General features: G+C 48.9%; 7 protein-coding genes across 7 annotated transcripts; 1 reads left to right on the top strand and 6 right to left on the bottom strand.

Moving 5' to 3' along the window:
* Nucleotides 1–107: 107 nt before the first annotated feature.
* On the bottom strand, nt 108–2,110 carry F5147DRAFT_59607 (heterokaryon incompatibility protein-domain-containing protein). The gene is made up of 3 exons (XM_041432213.1): nt 2,036–2,110; nt 848–1,980; nt 108–795 (listed from the first exon to the last, which is right to left on the bottom strand). The coding sequence occupies exons 1-3, from the start codon at nt 2,069–2,071 to the stop codon at nt 198–200; spliced, it is 1,767 nt and encodes a 588-aa protein (XP_041295578.1). The 5' UTR covers nt 2,072–2,110; the 3' UTR covers nt 108–197.
* A 218-nt stretch (nt 2,111–2,328) lies between these two features.
* F5147DRAFT_682321 (uncharacterized protein) lies at nt 2,329–3,078 on the bottom strand. The gene is made up of 3 exons (XM_041436449.1): nt 2,956–3,078; nt 2,814–2,898; nt 2,329–2,740 (listed from the first exon to the last, which is right to left on the bottom strand). Exons 2-3 carry the CDS (start codon nt 2,823–2,825, stop codon nt 2,537–2,539), a joined length of 216 nt encoding a protein of 71 aa, XP_041295577.1. The 5' UTR covers nt 2,826–2,898; nt 2,956–3,078; the 3' UTR covers nt 2,329–2,536.
* Nucleotides 3,064–6,514, bottom strand: F5147DRAFT_682318 (E1-E2 ATPase-domain-containing protein). The gene is made up of 4 exons (XM_041436448.1): nt 6,110–6,514; nt 5,941–6,060; nt 3,748–5,892; nt 3,064–3,693 (listed from the first exon to the last, which is right to left on the bottom strand). The coding sequence occupies exons 1-4, from the start codon at nt 6,290–6,292 to the stop codon at nt 3,184–3,186; spliced, it is 2,958 nt and encodes a 985-aa protein (XP_041295576.1). The 5' UTR covers nt 6,293–6,514; the 3' UTR covers nt 3,064–3,183.
* Nucleotides 6,515–7,035: 521 nt separating this feature from the next.
* Nucleotides 7,036–9,914, bottom strand: F5147DRAFT_759358 (uncharacterized protein; the record flags this gene model as incomplete). The annotated part of the gene is made up of 7 exons (XM_041440441.1): nt 7,036–7,353; nt 7,449–7,612; nt 7,664–7,982; nt 8,033–8,620; nt 8,673–8,710; nt 9,004–9,484; nt 9,537–9,914. The coding sequence occupies 7 exons, from the start codon at nt 9,912–9,914 to the stop codon at nt 7,036–7,038; spliced, it is 2,286 nt and encodes a 761-aa protein (XP_041295575.1).
* A 106-nt stretch (nt 9,915–10,020) lies between these two features.
* F5147DRAFT_744309 (uncharacterized protein) lies at nt 10,021–13,081 on the top strand (the record flags this gene model as incomplete). The annotated part of the gene is made up of 8 exons (XM_041439667.1): nt 10,021–10,079; nt 10,126–10,504; nt 10,564–10,851; nt 10,903–11,289; nt 11,386–11,589; nt 11,686–12,022; nt 12,080–12,652; nt 12,702–13,081. The coding sequence occupies 8 exons, from the start codon at nt 10,021–10,023 to the stop codon at nt 13,079–13,081; spliced, it is 2,607 nt and encodes an 868-aa protein (XP_041295574.1).
* A 444-nt stretch (nt 13,082–13,525) lies between these two features.
* Nucleotides 13,526–16,443, bottom strand: F5147DRAFT_682316 (Vps5 C terminal like-domain-containing protein). Its single transcript, XM_041436447.1, has 10 exons — nt 15,562–16,443; nt 15,380–15,511; nt 15,057–15,329; nt 14,906–15,004; nt 14,759–14,852; nt 14,535–14,705; nt 14,453–14,487; nt 14,251–14,400; nt 14,050–14,202; nt 13,526–13,999 (listed from the first exon to the last, which is right to left on the bottom strand). The coding sequence occupies exons 1-10, from the start codon at nt 16,348–16,350 to the stop codon at nt 13,916–13,918; spliced, it is 1,980 nt and encodes a 659-aa protein (XP_041295573.1). The 5' UTR covers nt 16,351–16,443; the 3' UTR covers nt 13,526–13,915.
* On the bottom strand, nt 16,435–19,172 carry F5147DRAFT_682308 (uncharacterized protein). The gene is made up of 12 exons (XM_041436446.1): nt 18,903–19,172; nt 18,716–18,849; nt 18,576–18,666; nt 18,165–18,517; nt 17,998–18,109; nt 17,922–17,949; nt 17,838–17,870; nt 17,618–17,788; nt 17,111–17,567; nt 17,023–17,061; nt 16,734–16,972; nt 16,435–16,679 (listed from the first exon to the last, which is right to left on the bottom strand). Exons 1-12 carry the CDS (start codon nt 19,081–19,083, stop codon nt 16,520–16,522), a joined length of 1,998 nt encoding a protein of 665 aa, XP_041295572.1. The 5' UTR covers nt 19,084–19,172; the 3' UTR covers nt 16,435–16,519.
* Nucleotides 19,173–19,246: the final 74 nt, after the last annotated feature.

Below are 19,246 nucleotides of genomic sequence, written 5' to 3'. Positions count from 1 at the left end.
GTACAAATGATCAACATGATAAACGCGGCTTCCAGGCGAACTGATAAATATCTTATGTATGTCAGTAATAATACAATGGACGACGGAGTGATGTTTAAATATGTATCAGTTTATAGTTAGAAATAATGCTTGGCTTGGATATACCATAATAATTCATGTATGCGACGACGCACCAAGGGATAGAACACATCATTGTATCACTGAAGATGAAGAAACCGTACTCCGTACGTTTGTGGTGGAAATCGCTCAAGCTCCGCAACAATACGTTCTCCTGTGGATACTCTTCTGAACCGGCCATCGCGACGATGTTCCAGCAGGATCGCAAAGAATTGATTCTTGAGTCGTTGACGAAGCAGCGGCATGGTAATATGGTATACGTTCGAAGAGTCATAAGACAGTCGTGGATCCCAGGTTCGTGCCAGCAGATAACGAGATGAGGGATGGTGGTCAGGTGTAAACGTTTCCAATGTCTCGGAGGTGACAAGACTGAATGGTCGGATGCCGTCTGCACGACAAGAGTATGACCCCGAGACCGGTGTGAAGTAAAGCGACAGTACTTCATGCACAAAGCACGGCACAGTGATGTGAATTTCAGCGTTAAGAGTGTATGGCCATGGGGGCTTCTCAAGCAGTCTGGCAAGGGGTATCCCTTCAAACGGAAGACTTGTAGATCTTCTGAGCGAAAAAATGCTCTGACTGCTTGTGGTCCTTGGAATGTGTGGTGCGCCATCGTCGTCAGACCTATCGACGCTTAGCTCCTGACCTGTGTTGTGACCATCCCGGACACGAGACGAGCTGAACATAAAGCATGTAAGCACAAACACGTACTTCGATTGAAAAAACTCACTTTCTTGCCCTGCGGATAGCCTTTTTAAACACATAGACGACCTTGGCAGCCAACGCAAAGCTCAAAACGGGGTGAGGGAGGCCGTCAAAACACATTTCCGTAGTTGCGAAAGGAGCGTTCGAGAAACAACTTGGGGAGGAAGGAAGGCAACTGTTCAAAGTGGAAGGCTGCCCAATCCAGTCGAGGAGAGTCGCATCTCCCGTGCGCCTCATGATCTCCATCAAAAGTCGAGAGAATGCCTGATCGCCCTCTCCGTAGGTAACTGACATAGTGAATCCGAAGATTCCCATCAAGCAATACGCTTCGTCTTCCTTCTCCTTGGTCACTCTATTACGAGCCCATCTGAGCTTCATTCGAGGGTGCTCGACACTTGGAGAATAGAACTTGAGGTAACTTTTCTGTATCCCAGTTGCAGATTCTAACGCAACTAGGATCTCAGCAACGTCCTTGTGGTTGGATTCTGGGGAAAATGGAGTCCAGTCCTTCTTGTAGAGCCGAATGACCTTGGCGGCAAGCAGTTCCTGAAGAGTCCAGCCTCTCCGGAACCACTCGCTCAGTAAAAGTGCCTGACTGCTAGATTCCACGACATCAGAGAGGTAGATGATCGTCAGTGCCGACCCGCGATACCATGAGAACATGGATGAGATGGACTTCTGTACTTCGGCGCTGCTCCCTTGATCAATGCAGCATGTGTCGATCCATGCCCAGCGAAATTTACGACCGCGCGCCTTGTCACAGAGATTACGAACTTTGTCGAATCTCGGTGTAGTAGAAAGTGTATAGACCCCCTCTTGCGGGATATCTTTGAAGCCAGGTTCGTCGCCCTCCCACCTGTGAGAGAGCATGGTATATTCAAAGAAGGGTTTGACCACTTCAAAGATGTACTGCTTTTGTTCCAGAGCAGACTTGGTGGTTGTGAGGCGGAGAATCGAGCGAAATCTTTCTGACTCTTCGAATTTCGTGATGAGAGCGGAGCGAGCATAAATTTTTCCATCTTCGGTATTCAGCAACCGGAGGGGCATGTCACGAAGTATTGAATCTGCGACATCTTGAATCGCCTGCTTGACTTGCTGTTTGCTCACGCGTCCAGGTGGGAGGTCGTCTTCTCGGTCATCTCGTGCGGTATAAAAACTCTGCAATTCAATTTATATGTCAGATCATGTATCATGTACAAGGAACAAGGTTTACCTCTACAGAAGATTGTCCATCTGGGATCCGAAACATCTGTAGTGAACAAGGTTGTGGAAGTCAACAAAAGAAGCAGGCTAATAAGTTGTTACCCCGAGGAACTTGTACTAGACGGGAACAATTGATCATACCTTTCGTAAGTCAACGATGACTCCTTTCAGGTGCGCAGGAACGTGTGGCGGCTAGTAGCAGATGGACCTTGAACCCTTAATAGTGTGATATCACCTGATAAGTCGATACCCTGCAAAGTATTGGGTTAACAGACACACTATTTAGCACTCGCGTCTGATTCGTAGCCTCTGGATTAAGTATCTCCAATTGTACTTGTAGAAAACAGGCATGAGTAGATTCATCCTACAATATGATAATCGGGGCAAGGGCAATGACAAAGTTGTAGCACATTGCGTCAATGGACCCGGAGACTGCAGGGTCACTGCCGGGTGGGCCGGCCGTGGCTAGCGCTGACGGCCTATCTGCTGACGGCGCCATGTGCATCGAATGTTATCGGTTTTCACCACGTTGAGCAATATGATGCACAAAAATGCATAATAGCGTAGTACTCACCAGTATGAAATTGAAGGAAGTCAGAATCGCCGTGCCAGAGGGTGTGTCTTGAGCCACTCTCGGGCTGGGCAGGTTCAACGATACCATGGTGACGATTAGGTCACTTTGGCTCGGCCACCTCAGACCTGCCAAGCCGCCAAGCTTGAATATGATAAGAGTCCGTGACATGATACTGCTCAAATGATTGGGACGTACTCGAAAATAATACACTCACAAATATGAGCATCTGAATCTGTCCATAGAACTTTTCTGACCGTGTCTCGGGTGTTAAGGAAAGGATTTAAGGTGAACAGACTACGCTGCGACACTGGAGTTAACGTTGACAGCTCAGGCTGGAGCTAGTAACGTTGACGTACTATGTACTATGCAGCAATGACCATCCCCATCATCATGAACACGACTGCTTTCCGTAGTATCATAATCGATGCATAGTGCGTTTCGGTCGGTAACGATTATTCGCCTCAGTCTCTAAGTATAACTTGGATACGATAGTCACTACTACACGGAGAAAAATTAGGTATACATCAAGTCAACATCAAGTAGTACACATACAACCAAACTTCCAAGTTATTCAACTATCTTACTCAAACACTATCCGACATTTCCATCGAAAGCTGGCTATACCCCTCATCCACCCTCCGCCTCCTCACCAATCCCTTCACCGAATCCCACATATCGTCCAACACATTCATCCCGCTCTCGAACAATGTCTCCCCGGGAACTATCTCCCCGGGCATCACGCTCAACACCGGCCGTCGCCACCATCGCAGCATCAGGGAGCTCGTCACTACGCTCACCGACGAAAACGCCATTGCGGCACCTGCCAGCATCGGATGCATATACAGCCCAAAGGGTAAGAACACGCCCATCGCAAGCGGAATCCCAAGTACATTATATATACACGCCCAGACAAGATTTCGTCGGATCGTCGAGAAGATACTGCGCGAAAGGTATAGCGCAGCGACGACGTCGAGGAGATCAGAACGCATGAGAACGATGTCGGCAGCTTCTATAGCTACGGAGGTCCCTGAGGAGAGGGCGATACCGACTGTGGCAGCCACAAGGGCGGGTGAGTCATTGATGCCATCACCGACCTGAAAGATGCACAGGTCAGATTCAAGCTATCCGAACAAAGTAGAGACACGTGCCATTGCTACACCGCCATTCCCCTGGTTGATGAGATCGGTTACAAGGGACGCCTTGCCTTTGGGACTCATGTTGGCCCAGACACCATCGGACTTGATCCCCACTTGTTTGGCAACCGCCAGAGCTGTGACCATCCCGTCACCGGTCATCATGTTCACCTCAATGCCCATGCTCTGTAGTGCCTTGACCGCCTGCGCAGACGAGGGCTTGGGGGCGTCCGATAAAGAAACTGCAAGCAAAGGCAACGGAGCAGAAGATGCCCGGGACGAAGAAACGAAGATTACGGTGCGACCGAGTTTCGTCTCTTGAGCCTCGTAATTCGTCAAAATGGAAGGCAGTTGTACAACATTGGATTGCGCGATGAACCGTGCATTTCCGATGTATAAAGTATAATTGGAACCAGATGATGAGATGAGAGCTTTCACACCAGCGCCAGTCACGCTCTCGAAAGACTTGATGTCCAATGCTGGTGATTGGACATCAGTACCGGTAAGTAGACTCTTGCCATGAGCGGCGATAGCTTTCGCCAGAGGATGCTCAGACTTGCCCTCCGTCGCAGCGACCATTGCTATGATAGTTGCGCGCGTAGTAATGCCATCAGCACATTTGAACGACAGAGATCGAGAGCCGACGTTGTCATCAGGTAAGAGCTCGGAGGAATTGCGCGGGGGCATCCATGTCATACCCGCAACAGTGAGTTTCCCCTGCGTGACGGTGCCTGTTTTATCCAGCACAATCCGTTTGATCGACCGACTAGCTTCAAGTGCCCTGCCACCTTTGATAAAGATCTGGTTCTTTGCACCCACACCCGTGCCAACCATGATGGCAGTCGGCGTACTCAATCCCAGCGCGCACGGGCATGCGACCACCACCACTGATATGCACATCTGTAAACAAACTGCTAACCGGCTTGCGCCATGGCGGTGGAACATAGATGGGAGCGCATCCTCGCTAATGACATTTGAAATCACCATCCACGTAGCAAATGTGAATACTGCGAGCGAGATGACGGCGGGAACAAAGAAGCCTGCAACACGATCCGCAAATGTTTGAATTGGTGCTTTGGACGTCTGTGCCTCTTCGACGAGTTTGACGATTTGTGCAAGCGCCGTGTGTTTGCCCGCACGTGTCACGAGCATGTCGAAAGTCCCAAGGCCATTGACAGTGCCCCCAATGACGCTGTCTCCAGGTTGTTTCAACGCCGGAACCGGTTCACCAGTGACGGCGCTTTCATCCACGGTGGATGATCCTCGAATAACCGTCCCGTCAGCGGGCACTTTGTCTCCGGGAACAAGTTTGACAGTATCCCCCACTTGCACCAGCTCCGTAGGAATGCGTTTCTCTTGCGTACATGTCGGAGAATCCGTGTAGATTGTGGCCATGGTGGGTGTGAGGGCCATGAGATCTGTCAGAGCAGCGCTTGTCTTTCCCTTTGCGCGGTTCTCGAGATAACGCCCGAGGGATACGAACATGATGAGCATAGTACTTGTGTCGAAGAAAATGAAAGGCCGGTAGTCAGGCGTGGTGTTGAACGCCGCAAAGAGTAAGGCAAATAACGAATAAAAATAAGCCGCAGAGGTTCCGAGCATAACCAAGACGTCCATGGTCGCGGTACCATGTTTAAGTGCCTTGAACGCATTCCGATAGAACTTCTGACCGACCCAGAATTGTGCAGGAGTCGTAAGGCCAAGAAGAATAAGATCACCGAGATAGATACCGTTGAATAGATGAAAACCGACGAGGAGTCGAAGGAATGGTATGTGCATAGCGATCATACTGACGAAAAATACTGGGACGGCGAATGTGAGCGCCCATTTGAAGCGACTGGCCCACTCTTGGATCTCTTTGGTTCGAGCAAGTGATTGTTTTTGCGTCGCGTCCTCTTGATCTGACAATATTGCATCGAAACCCATATCTTCTATGCGTTCGACCATTTCCCGAGGGCCAACGAGACTTGGTTCAAATTCTATCTTGGCTGTCTCGGTGGTGAGTGAGACTGCAACACTAATCACCCCTGGCATCCCATGCAGTCCCGTTTCTACAGCCGATGTGCACGAACCACATGTCATGCCATATATGCGCAATGTGATCATATCAGACCGCGCTATTGGTATTTCGGTGGCATCAAATCCTATGTCTGAAATTTCCTGCCAATAATGATTAGCATGCGCCTGATGTGTCAGCGACGGACTAACATTGACAATCTTCTCTGGTGTCCATACTGAGGGATCATACTCGACCACACCTCTTTCGGCAAGAAGTGCAACTTTGATGGAATGTATGCCAGCTTGCGACCTGAGCATGCCTTCAATAGACTACATCCCATGAGTACATGTATAATGCATCGGTATGAGAGGAGCTTACCTCTACGCATGAACCACACGTCATGCCTTCTATTCGCAGTTCACATTTTCCAAAGCTACTATTGTCATCCACCTTGGTGACTGCCAGCGCCTCACCTTCCATGAGAGGAAGTTCGACATTTCCAAGAGCTACGGGCTTCGCCCTTTCCAAGACGCTTGATACAATGCCAGATATGATGGACATGCTTCAGATAGCCACGAGGGGCAAAATATTTATATATGCAACGCCTGGTGCACTACGCCTGGCTGGAAGTTCGGAACCTTCTCGGTTGGTGTACGTAGTCTTTTAGAGAAGAGAAAATGGGCGCCAGCACTACGATAGCGATGGAATTACTTATAGGCCAGCTTTGAGGCTAAATCAGTGAGCGAAGGAAGGCTTTGTAAAGGAGACCGAGCTGTAACCTGTTGCAGTATTCACCGCATTTTAGTATGACACACGTAGGTCATATGTCTTACGTCATCATTCTAACCGTTGGACTCGGAGCTCCTTACCTCTTTCTCACCTTCAAATCCAACGGTGCCTAGACGCCTGAACTAATAGGTTGTCCTCGATGAATCTTTCAAGTTTTGCACAATCGTGCAGTGAAGGTGACAACCACTGCGGGCTTAAGTTGGTGTTGAAAGATCCCATCTGCATTGCTTCGAAGAGCTGTGGCCCTCTTCCTCACCATTTTAATTGATATCGGGCACTGTCGATGCTACATCAACAGTTTAAATCGTCGTTCAAGCATCGTTTTATGATCCCTATTTAGTATGGTCTCGGACGAGCTGTATTTAGCATGTAACTAGACCAAAAATGTGTGCAACGGAGAACAAATGCAACAAGCGAGGAAGCGAGGAAATGATTGTCACTATCAGCGTGAAATCAGTCCGGATTATCATTGATTAGATGCGGGCAGTGGGTATGGTACAAATCTACTACTAATGCTAAACTCGTTTGCGAACCTCCTGCTGTACAGCCGCGAACCTTTCACGCAAAGTATCTGAAGGATGAATAGTTGTAGTAATGTAGTTCATGATCTCGTGGTAAGCATCATCAAAAATAGAGGAATTTACAGAGAAATCAACGAAATGACCAGTACGATGGGCATATAGCACGCAGCGGATTGTTGCGCCACATGCTGCGAACAAACGATCGAGTGGGCCCTTTACAATGTCCGATAATCCGTCTTTCAAAAGGTCAATGACCATGTTGATGAGAACTTCGTTCTCCAGTAATCGTCGAACCTCCGTGTCACCCATGCTCTGTGGCCGAGTGAGCGACACCCTACTGAATTGACGGAGACTGTCACCTCTTCAATATGGTGAAGGTATCTCGAATCCTCTAGTAGAACACTGACTCTATCTCGCCCATGCGCTGACTCATCCTGTTCCGAAAACAGTGGCAGGCGCAGACCATAGCCAACTGGAACTGTTTTCATCGCGTAAGCTTTGAACCCGTGTCGCATATCTGCTATTGCGGCCACCATAAAATTGTTGATACCCTTGATATCCTCAATTTCCGCTATGACCTCAGTATCAGTACATTTGAGATTCGGAAAGCAATGAAACACACCTTGACCAAATTGTTCAATTTTCGTGGCTTGCAACGCATTGCGTATCATCTTATCGCGAAGCTCATCATTCGGGGCACCATCTGTTTCCGCATCCACGTTCAGTAGAAGTGCCCGAAGCTTACTCTTTGCGGTTTCTTTCAACTTTCGGGCTGATTTCGTCGAGAGCTTTATGCGAGTCGAAATGGGCGGGTCCACAATTGACCCAGACCCCTCGGGCAAATCAGGTGCAGCGGCAGGATCAGCTGACAGTAGCTCTGGCGTGGGAGGAAGTCTCGCATTACGTCGTCGTCTCCCACTGTCGGAGACATGTTTTTGAGTCTGTATATCATAGGTAAACACTCAAAAACGAACACTCAAATATAACTTACTCGAATAACACCCTGGGTTCTCTCCCCACGGATGTTCTCTCCCAAGTGAAGGGGGGCCAGAGCGACAAGCCGCGCGGCCCCCCATGGGGCCAAAGATCCATTTCCGACCAAATCTGGTTGTGATGGCTGCCTTGACGATGGTTCGTGGAGGAGGGCAAATGCGCCAGCATATGCATCGGCTAGTGCTCTATCCTCGTCCCGATGGTGCATGGGCGGGGGTTGCTGATGGTGCATGGGTGGGGGTTGCTGATGGTGCATGGGCGGGGGTTGCTGATGGTGCATGAGTGGGTTTTGCTGATGGTGCATGGGCGGGGGTTGCTGATGGTGCATGACCAGGGGGTGCTGATGGTGCATGGCCGGGGGTTGCTGATGGTGCATGAGCGGAGCTTGGTGTTGAGGCTGGGAATATTGCGGCGGTGGGGGTTGATGGTAATGGGGCTCAAGTTGTGCATGATGCTGCTGTGAGATGGGCATCTGAATGCGATGTTCTGCGGGTGTCGTTGCGCGATCACCAGGTAAGGCGAGTTGATTGGCGACCGACTGGCCACTGGGATTAAGGTCCGAGTGAATCCCTGGCTGAAAACCCTTCTATAGATTGATCAGTAAGCATCGGCGACAGGATTGCAATTCCAACACGTACCCTTGCAGCGTTGGGCTTTCGCCTACCAGTAGATCTTGCTGATGGCGGAGGGGGGTCCATTGATGTCGTGGTGCTAGTCAAGTGTTGCTTACAGTTAGTTAGTCACAACTTGTCAGCGAGCGCAAACTTTATCATATCATCGATCGATGAAATACAACTCCTACTATTCAATCCGATATAGTACAGTGTACAGATGGGAAATTTCATGAATAGAATGGTACCAAGAAAGGATTATCGATGGCTGCGTCTGACGGCACTTGTGAGCAATGATCAATCTGAGAAGGTAAGCTTGTGAGTTATTTGTATAATCTAGGGAGATAGAGCTTTCTACCTTCCAATTCGGCGTCAGAATAATTGGAATCGTCGGATCGTTCCCCATTGTCAGCCTCCTCCTCATCTTGCTCATACTCCGTGTCACTACTGTTTGGAAGCCTGTGAGAGACATATTTTGTTGCGAGTGGTGATACAGATGAAATTTGATAGAGCTGCTCATCAGCCGTAGCTAGGGAATCGAGCTCAGAATCGTGCGATTCCTCCAGGTATTCAGCATCCTGCTGTAGAGCCGGAAGATCTCGTCCCACTAAGAGCTTCTCGAAGAGGCGATAATCCGACTCTGCCATTTTCAGTCGCTTCTTCTCCTTCCGCTCAAATGCTTTGAGGAGTAGCTTGTTGTATTCTACCTCTTGGATCTCCCAACCGAGTTGCTTGACCTTGTGACGGTGGTTTTCTCGCGCAGCATGTTTGGCGTGTGCTGCCAACGTTATCGTGTCACTTGACAAAGACGAGAGACCACGCAAGAAAATGTCCCGCCCCTGCAATAGTTGAATAAAAATCATCAGTTCCTGAAAACAAGGGCCTACTTACCTTTATGGCATCAGTAAGTTTGATGTCAGGGGTTCCTCGGATTCCCTTCAGGGCAAAGCGCAGCTCCAGTTGGGTACTAGGAGCACCACGATGCAGGTATGGGTGACTCCTGCTTGCAGGTCGCATTCCACGCCGGGAACTGCGAGTGCTGCCAATAAGTGAATTGGCATCAGAATGGGTTGAAACCGGAGAGGAGGTCTCTGAGCGCAGGGAGGGGGGCTCGAGGGACGTGAGACCTGTGGTCAAAGTTATGACCTTCCCTTCAGTTATTTTGGAAGGGTCAGGAGTTTGGAGGGAGTCCACTCGAGTTCGACCACTGGAACCCGATGTTGTAGACGCAGACGATGAAAGAACGTCATTGAAAGAATCTGGAGTCATAGAAATATAATCTGTTATCTCTGCAGTGGTGAGTGTAGTACAGCAAAAATACAAGCTGGCGGAGTTTGAAGAACTTGGTGAATTTCCTCACTCCAAACGCACCGCAATGGGCTCGGAACTTGAGGGGTGCACTGCAACAGGTCTGGAAATATGCAATTGTCACAGGTGAGTTGTATCAAATGGTACAGCAGTAACTGACCAACTTTTTCAGTGGTCCAACATCTACAAAATGCCCGAATTGCGGACTCGAATTTGCATCAAATCTTGCTGTTGTAGATCATCTCAATGATCAGACGCATTCTTGTTGGAACAGAGAGTCCACTTACCGCTTGCCAATCCCTCCAGCTTTCCAATGGGGAGACAACAACCGAGAAGAAGTCACTGGCCAGTACCATCCAAAGTCAGGCTACATTTTTGGACGGGGACGAAATATCTTGCAGGAAATGGAGGATCACGACTTAGATCAAAAGCGCCGCAGAGCAATAAATCCATCATACCCTTTTGTTGATCAGGCTGAATGGCAGCTAGCAGAGTTCCTCGTTCAACGGCTGACACAAACCGATATTAACAAATTTCTGAAACTAGACTGGGTGAGTAGCATTATCTGTTTCTGCAGTTTTGACTGTACTAACTCTGAGCTTCGCACAAGTTCAAAAATAGACCCAGGCCATCCTTCAAGAGCGCAGATCAACTATTTGGCTGGATTGATGCGCTACCAAGCGGCCCAGAGTGGCAATCAACGACACTCGAGTTTACCAACTACACAACTGCAAGGCCAATCGAGCTAATCTGGCGTGACGGTCTCGAAGTCGTCAAAGATCTCTTTGCAAACCCGATCTTTTCCAATCATATGATGTATGATCCTCACATTGTTACCACTGGCTCAGAACGCGAATATGGCGAGTTTTTTACAGCTAACATGGCTTTCGATATTCAGGTAGGGCTCCTTAACAGCGGTAAAGTGGTATTGCTCAGTGTTCTATGCCAGAACAACCTTCCAGAAGGTGCCACTATGGTACCAATCATCCTCGCATCTGACAAGACGCCCGTAACCAGGATGTCGGGAGGATTAGAAATGCACCCGGTGTTCCTTACGATTGCCAATATTCAATCTGAAGTTCGTATGAAGGCCACCGCTCATGCATGGCGCTGTGTTGCATTTATCCCGATTCCGAAGTTTGATGTTCACGCGGATTTCCAAACACTCCTCCATGCTCGCCTGTTCCACAAGTGCATGGACATGATATTTGCCAAATGCAAGGTGGCTGCGAGGGTCGGTGAATACATGTCGGACTCCATGGGTTATATCCGGCATTGCTTCACTCCGCTCGTCGCATATACAGCTGATCTCCCTGAGGCACAGCTCATCGCTTGTGTCTCAAAAAATGCGTCACCACTTACGATGGCAACCCAAAGCGACTTTGGTAGTGCTCAACTTTTCCCCCGTCGAACAGGCGACCATACGCTCAAGCTCATCTACGACCTATGCAAACGTGTTGATCCATGGAATGTACCACTCTTCCAACGCGAAGCTAAAGCATTGCTGCTTAGCGGCGTTCATCAGCCATATTGGAGAGATTGGCCGCATGCAGATCCAAGTCATTTTTTGCCCGGCGAACTGCTTCACACCTGTCACAAATATTTTGGTGACCATCCTTTAAAGTGGTGCAAGGAAGTTGTCGGGGAGGATGAACTTGATGCTCGCTACAAGGCTCATCATAAATGAGTCGGAACACGTCATTTTGGGTCTGGTGTCTCCCACATCAACCAGATGACGTGCCGGGAGCATCGTGACATTGAACGGACCATTGTCGCCACAGTCGCTGGTGCAGCAAACACAACCCCTGATTTCGTCCATGCCATTCGTTTCCTCACCGAATTCATTTACCAGGCACAGAGCCCCGTGCACACTGACTCGTCCATTGATGCTATGGTGCACTCCCTCCACATGTTTCATACGCTGAAGCAAGCGATACTCGATGCCGGTGCTCGGAGAGGGAAGAGTGGAACGATCGATAACTTCCTCATCCCCAAAATGGAGTTGTTTCACAGCTTTGCGGGGTCCATCAGAGATCTCGGAGGTTTGATACAGTACTCAGCGGATGTTAGTGAGCGACTCCTGATCACACACTGCAAATTTCCATTCGAAAGGACTAGTCGGCAAGCCAGGAATTTTACCTTACAGGTCGTCCAAATTCTCAATCGTGACGAAACCATGCGACGCTTCAATCTTTATACCCTTTTGCATTCGCATGGTACACCGCTCGTGAATGCCATTGCAATCGAAGACAATATCGTCACGGAGACAGATCCTACTTTGGCCTGGATAGCGCGTGTGCTTCCCGGCGAGCAGAATCGCTTCCATGGCCCGCGACCTGTCCGCAACCATTTTTTGAAGGGAATACTTTCTGTTGAAGCTAATGCCGCATTTCATGTCACCATCTCTCCCGATCGAAAGTCACTTTCTATCACTGATCTGCAATCTATCTACTCTCTCCCAAATTTCGGCGCAGTGCTCATGGAATATATCAATGACTCGTCCCAAAACACCCCAACAACAGCCTGGACGTGTGCGCGAGATTCAGTCAGGACATGGAACAAGTTTCGTTTACAGCTACACTCTACCTTCCAGTCGCGAGTTGTGATGCCGAGTCAAATCGTCCAAGCGTTTCCACCATCAGAGACCTTCCCTATGGGCAATTGCGATGCAGTTCTCGTGCAATTGCCTGGCAATGATGGTAAGTATTTAACTGCTGGCGTCATCCATGTGCTTACAAGCCTGTGCAGATACATACATTGCGCAAGTGCGTTGTGTTTTTCAAGCTATTGCCAGGAAAGGTCAAACCCTGCCCCACTATCTTAAAGACTCGCCCCTTCTATACGTTCAGTACTTTCAGATCACAGCAACACCTACTGAGGATGCAAGCGCTGGCATGTACCGAGTGAAACGCATCTACCATCAGGATGGAACAGGTCGGATCTTCCGACCTGGCAGCATCATTCCGCTGACAGCCGTTACCTGTGCTGTTGAGCTGATCCCTATGTATGGTTCGAAGATGGATCGCATGATAAATGCTACGAACGCAATGGAGATCTGTGATGAATACTACTTGAATACATTTTCGGACAAGGAAGTTTTCAATACAATGCACAGTGGTTTGATGTAGATTTGCATTTGCCTACAATACAATTGATTATCTGCGTTCTAATCGTGTTGATAAGTAAGATAGCACAATCTAGCCTGATCGCATTCATTTCCGTAGAACATAATCATCGTCTGAGCTCTCCACCAATCAGACGAGTGCGCTACTGAAGTCGTAAGTATTCGTAAGTGTTCGTAACGCGCTTAAGCTAAGCGTTCATTTCAGCGGTTTTACTGATGTAGGATACTCAGCACCCCGTTTTCGGTTCAAGTTTCGTGGGATCCTTTCAGCGGCGCTGTCAATGTATTCGCTAGCGATGTCGGGTATGTAAGTGGATCTACGATAATGGCCCATTTTCTCGCTGGCAAGTTCATGCACATCCTGCTCAGTCCGAAAGTTCTCCATTAGTACTTCCTGTTTCGTGTTCTCTTCAACACCAGTACTGCCGCTTTTCCATAGATTATTGTGGTTCGCCTGGTGCCAGTTATGATTCAATAGTATGTGGGATCTTTCATTTCTAACGCACAAAATGTATCTATCTAACTTTGCAGAGCTGACACTGACTCCTACTCTGTTCTTCATCTGACTTAATGGGTTACAGTTTGCCACCGATTGATAGTCATGATGGTGCCTGTGGTAATATGGTACAATCTTTGTATTATCCGGATCCGGATCCGCGAGAGCTAGAAGTCGACCGAGTATTTCATCTTCCCAGTACTTCCCAGTCTCCCAGATCAGCAGGTTCAATTTGGACGAAAGACGGATCGAAAGAAGCCGAGAATCTCCGAGCTTTATACGGCACAACCACAAAAACACCCGACGTACGACACACAAAGTATATCCGCAATTATCACTTCGCTATGACTGTATAACTTGACTCCCATCGGAAGCAGCAACACGTTTCAGGAGAAGTTGTTGGTAGTTCTCCCATGTAGTAATGAGCTACGACAGTATTGAGGTCTCCATTTAAGGCGTCATATTACAGCACATACCTCTTTCTGTCTGGATACCATCCCGTCAAGGAAAGATTGCAAAGATATCTTGAAATCATCCACGCGCTCCTGCTCAAATCTTGCCATTTCAGATTTGATCAGCTTTGAGCACTGATCAAATTCGTGCTTGGCATCCAGAGCTCGACGTTCAGCCTGACCAACCGTAAGAATGTGCAAGACAAAAAAATGAAACGATCACACCTCTGATATTTGGCTAACGGTGTGGCTCATCCGATCCGTGGGGAGACGACCTTGAGCTCGAAGTCGTTCATGATTTTGTTTGACACGGCGGACGTCAGAATCAGCATTTTGCCATGCAGTGTACGTTCGCGTGCGAGAGTTAAAGGCCATCTGGAAAACAGAGTCAGGTGGAACAACGTATGAAGGACACCGAGTGACCTACACGAACAGAGTTGATCAACCTTGAATATTCGTCCGCTCCAGACCAATTAATTAGTGCTAGAAAGGTAAAACGGTAGACTTACCGGTAGCTAAAAGAGTCATTATGTCCTGTTGCGACTGAATGGTTTGAACCTCCTCAGCCTTCCGCTGGACGTCAGCCATGGCAGCCAAGAATTGCTCCAGTTGCTTTCCGATGTCTGAGAGTGACAGATCAGTGATCGCAGTGGCGAACTCCCCAGTTGCAGCGGCCAATTCTGCAAGGCAATCAAACAATGTACCGGCAACATATAGAAAGACAAAGACACACCGGCTCGTTGCTTCGCAACGATTTCTATCGACTTTACTAAACCACGCAGCTGTGATTCGAGACCATCCAGATATGCACGTTGTCTATCAAACCACTGCAGGAATGCGAAGTCAACATGCGCCGTGATAAACAGGCTTCGTGACGAACCTCATCAGTTTCATGAAACCGCGGACCCGTCAAGGTTTGGCCGATAGATGCCATGAGTCCTCCTCTTTCGTGCGAAAGCTCGGCTTTCCTGTGTTTGATCTGTATATCGCTCAAGCCAAGGAAACTTAAGCAGCAGGATCGTATAACGCACGTCTAAGGAGAAAGTGTCACTTTCGAGGAAAAGCTTGAGGTCAGGGTCCTTGGCCAGCACTGGGTGATTGACAATCTTTTGGATACATTTCTCGAGAGCCAGTCGTCGCTGTTGTACAAATGTCTCATCGAAACGCCCAAACGGACTTTTCTCTGGTACAGGAGGGACAATGACACCCGGATTGTTCGCTGAAAGGGTCTCGTATAGCCATAGGAAGTCTGAATACCGACGTAGCACAGAAAATGTCGACTTCTGGAAAAGCGGAGAGGTTGTCTAGGAAGCTTCTTGAGTGATATTATCAGCAGCACCAAACAAAAGCTCACTCGTGTATGCACGGTATACATAGTGAACGCCCGAATGGGATCACCCACACGCTGAGGATCATCGACCGAAATGACGAAGATAGGAGCTGATGAATCGCTTCTGCTCCCAGTAGAAGCGGGTGAAGTTGCTAACTGCTGCGCAATAGATACAGCAGTTCATAATCCATTGTGCAGACACCCACCTGTGGAGAGTTAATCCTGTCTATGCCCTTGAATTTAGCCGATTGGCCAATCGGCTTGTCATCATCGTCTTCCTCATCGGCTGTAGTATTTGCGACAGGCAAATGAACAGGTGGCAATGGATCATTCGTTCCCCAGTCAGACTGCCAACCTCGATGAGATTCCGCTTCTAATGCAACGCTTGCAAAGGTTTGATCGACTACTGGAGAGAAACTCCGCTCCAGTGGCGAGATAACAGCACGCTCTGGGCTGTCAAAACGTGTGATAATTTTGGTAGAAGGAATAGTTGTAGTAAGGGATGGGGACGGCTCCTGGTGAGGAGGTGTTACTGCCCCGACTGGCTCCTCATCATGAGGAATGGGCGATTCTGATGTAGGTTCGGAGACGGAAGTTGTTGCATGCTCTTCCGTGCTAGATGCATATGTGCTGAAGCCAGGTGTACGTGGGGAAGCAACGTCTGTCGGCGCTGTACTGTGTTCATCATCATGGTCCTCAGCAGTCACTGCAGCCGCATCTAGTGGGTCAGCTGCAATCAGGCTGTTCTGGTCGCTGTGCCCGTGGTCGCCTGTTACATATGACGCAGTCGTGGGCGTTGCGCTAGTACTGCGTACTGGTTCATCCTCGAAGCCGGTCTTGTAATAGTCGATATCATGATGCGTTGGCCCTGGCTCAGCATGGGAGAAGCTAGACCATGGGTCTGGCGAAGAAGAACGTTTAGCGAATGGGTCTTCAAATGGATTTTCTTCAAGGACGTTCCGAGAGGGTGCGAGAAGATCATCAAAACTGTCCATGGAATGAAATGTGAAGGACTGAATATGGGTGGTGGGCCTTGGAGTTTGAGCACATATACTTAGTAGTTGATCAGATCGATCAAGTTTTAGCGCGCTAAAACAAGTACCCAAGCATGTAATCACACAAAGTCTACATACAGTGACAAGATATATCCACATCATAAGTGTCCTACTCATATGGCATCTCCTCAACAGCATTCCCAAGAGATACCCAATCAGCAAGCACACTACTGACGAAAGCTTGCTCATCATGAGCCAGATTCTGCACTAACTTGCTGAGCAAAGCATTCTCCTTATTATGCAGCACCACACGAAGCTCATGCCACATCCTAGAGAGCGTTAACAACCACAAAAAGTGGCAGATGGCAGCGTAAAACACTCACGAAGCACGAATAAACACTCTTCGGTTCAAGAGTGTAGCGATCGTCGCTTGGTCTTTCTCTATCAAACCAATAATTCGATCGGCGTCGTCCTGCCAGCCGTCCTTCAAAGCAGCCTTTATACCTTCGAGTTTCATCGAATTCGAATCAACTCGTTTCTTCAGCCGGTCGACATTATCGACAGAGAGACGGTCACGGCGGATGAACAGATCTCGCATCGCAATATACAGATCCCTTTGACTCTGCACCATTGAAAATAAACGCATCAACAACCAGCTGGCGATTCGCTTACCTTCAGCGCTTCCAACGTTGAGTAGAGCAATGAATTCGTCTGAAGTGAAGTGTTCAATAAGCAGAACTAGATAGAGCAATACACTGACTCGTTGTTCCAGCAAATCAGATTGCCGTTGTGTATGGGAAGCAACGTGTGCAATCCCTTGTCGCACGCCATCACACAATTCGCATTCATCCCCCCTCCAACACCGTTCGTTCACTTCAACAACGGCCCTCAGCGCATTGGTCAGTCGCGCCAAGTCTGCCTGATCATCCGATTCAAGGTCGTCGGAAGGTACAGTGCGCGAGGACAACGTTGACAAAGAAGCGGCCAACGACGTTGTTGACGAAGCAGGTCCGGGTATATGATCATGGTCATGGTCATCCAAAGGAGGAGGATGGGGGGAGAGGAAAGGGAAAGTGAAGTGAGCCCGTAAATAGGTGCGCCTGAGACTTGGAGGGATCCGTACCGCAGCTGAATCGCGTCTCTTTATTATGCGTTCTGCCAACACGCATATTCTCTGCCACTGCTCTATCAATGGACCGATCTTGCCCCGCACGAAACTTCAAAACTCTTCAGTGGACGGTTGAGATAATGGATATGTCGCACATACGCCAGTTTGTCTTCGAGGTCACTTGGGACGGTGATTTCTTCTATCCTATCAACATGTTTGCTAACGGATTCTTCTTCTAGAGATACGGCGGTGTGCTTGCGCCAGTTCTCGAAGGATGGTTCCGAGAGGAACGTCGCAAGGAGACCGTCCTCCTTGATCACTGGATGGTTTCTGAACAACCTTCAATCAAGTATACCAGATGAGAGTGGTAGTCACATACATCACAGCGTTCAGAAACCTCGCAAGACCTTTCCTGTTACAAACATTTCAGATGTCCTGACTAACAAGCACCATGTTTCCACACCTTCGTTGCTCAATAAACGCAGCGTCGGCTTCGATACACATGAGTCAAACTAAAGATAACAAAACACAGAGCTTACGCTGCACACGCTTGGGCGGAAGGGCAGGTAGCAGACGGAAAGGGTATCGCCGCACCAAGCAGTCCCATAAAAACGCAAACTCTGAATACCGACGATGAACAGGTGCGCCGTGCTAGGCACCATATAATATGAGTGTGTTGGGAATGGATAGATGAGTGTCCTCTCACTTCAGTGTTAATCTCGTACACCGTATACCGATTCAGGATGAATCCCTGCTGCCCTTGGATAGTCACATCCACAGTTTCTTGTGTTTTCCACCACTCCCTCGGCAACCCCGACCCCGCCAAACTTGATGCAGCTCCGCCATTGATCGTCGTTGCACTGCGAGGGGCAGCAAAGTCAGACCCTCCCCCATTGCTCCCAAATCGTGATACGCTCCACGGGTCCAGAGTGGCCTGCCTGTAGGTTGGGTAGGGAGAAGAGAGAGCCGAGGTGCTCGGTTGTAAGGTATCGAGGTGGAGAAATGGTTCGGGTAGACTGTTTTCTGCAGCACGGGCAGCGACTTGTTCCACGCTGGTGTCTACCCGAGCCCACTTATATATTAGTGTAACTTATGGTTGAATAAACGAATCTCGCACCTTTGCCAGACTGAGCAAGGGCTAATAATGCAAGAGCCACGAAGAATTCTAGCTTGGACACCCTTGGTCGAGAGCTTACGAGGTTCACGATCTGATATAGGATGAGCACCATTTGTCCCACCGCTAACTGCGTCACTCACTTTTTCTACCGTCGTTGCAGGCAATCCAGACGTTGACAAAACGCGAGACAGTGCATTTACGGATGTCTCTCCAGAGTTTGTTGTATCTACGACGGCAAATGCCCTGTAATATGAATCTGGGACAGTCGCTTCCGCTGTCCAACCATCACTAGTCAGACGCAGCCAGAAAATTTGTTTCAATTCGCACCTAATACAGAGCTAAGAGCAGACGTCACACTCGGTATGGGTTGCGGGGAAGGTGATGGCGCAGCGCTCCACGGATCGTCATAAATCGAGGCAGCCAGCGGGTTCTCGTCGACGAAACTACCTCCAAGACCGTTGACAGGCGCGGAAGCATACCGCTGGGCTGGCCGCGGCGCGTTGAACATCTTGGCTGCGGCAAATTGAAGGCGATCGTAATGCGGACTCAACAGTTCAGTGTAGAAATGAATGAACTAAGAATCTCAAGCGGTCAAGGTCACCAAACAAGGCTGCCGCATGTTTGCAGCACCGATATCTATCAACTGCTGGGCCAATAATCTTGTAATGATT

Source organism: Suillus discolor (assembly GCF_016758755.1).
Source record: "Suillus discolor strain FC423 chromosome Unknown F5147scaffold_13, whole genome shotgun sequence".
NCBI lineage: Eukaryota > Fungi > Basidiomycota > Agaricomycetes > Boletales > Suillaceae > Suillus > Suillus discolor.
The sequence above is the reverse complement of the archived record's forward strand: the minus strand, read 5'-3'. Positions and strand labels throughout refer to the sequence as shown.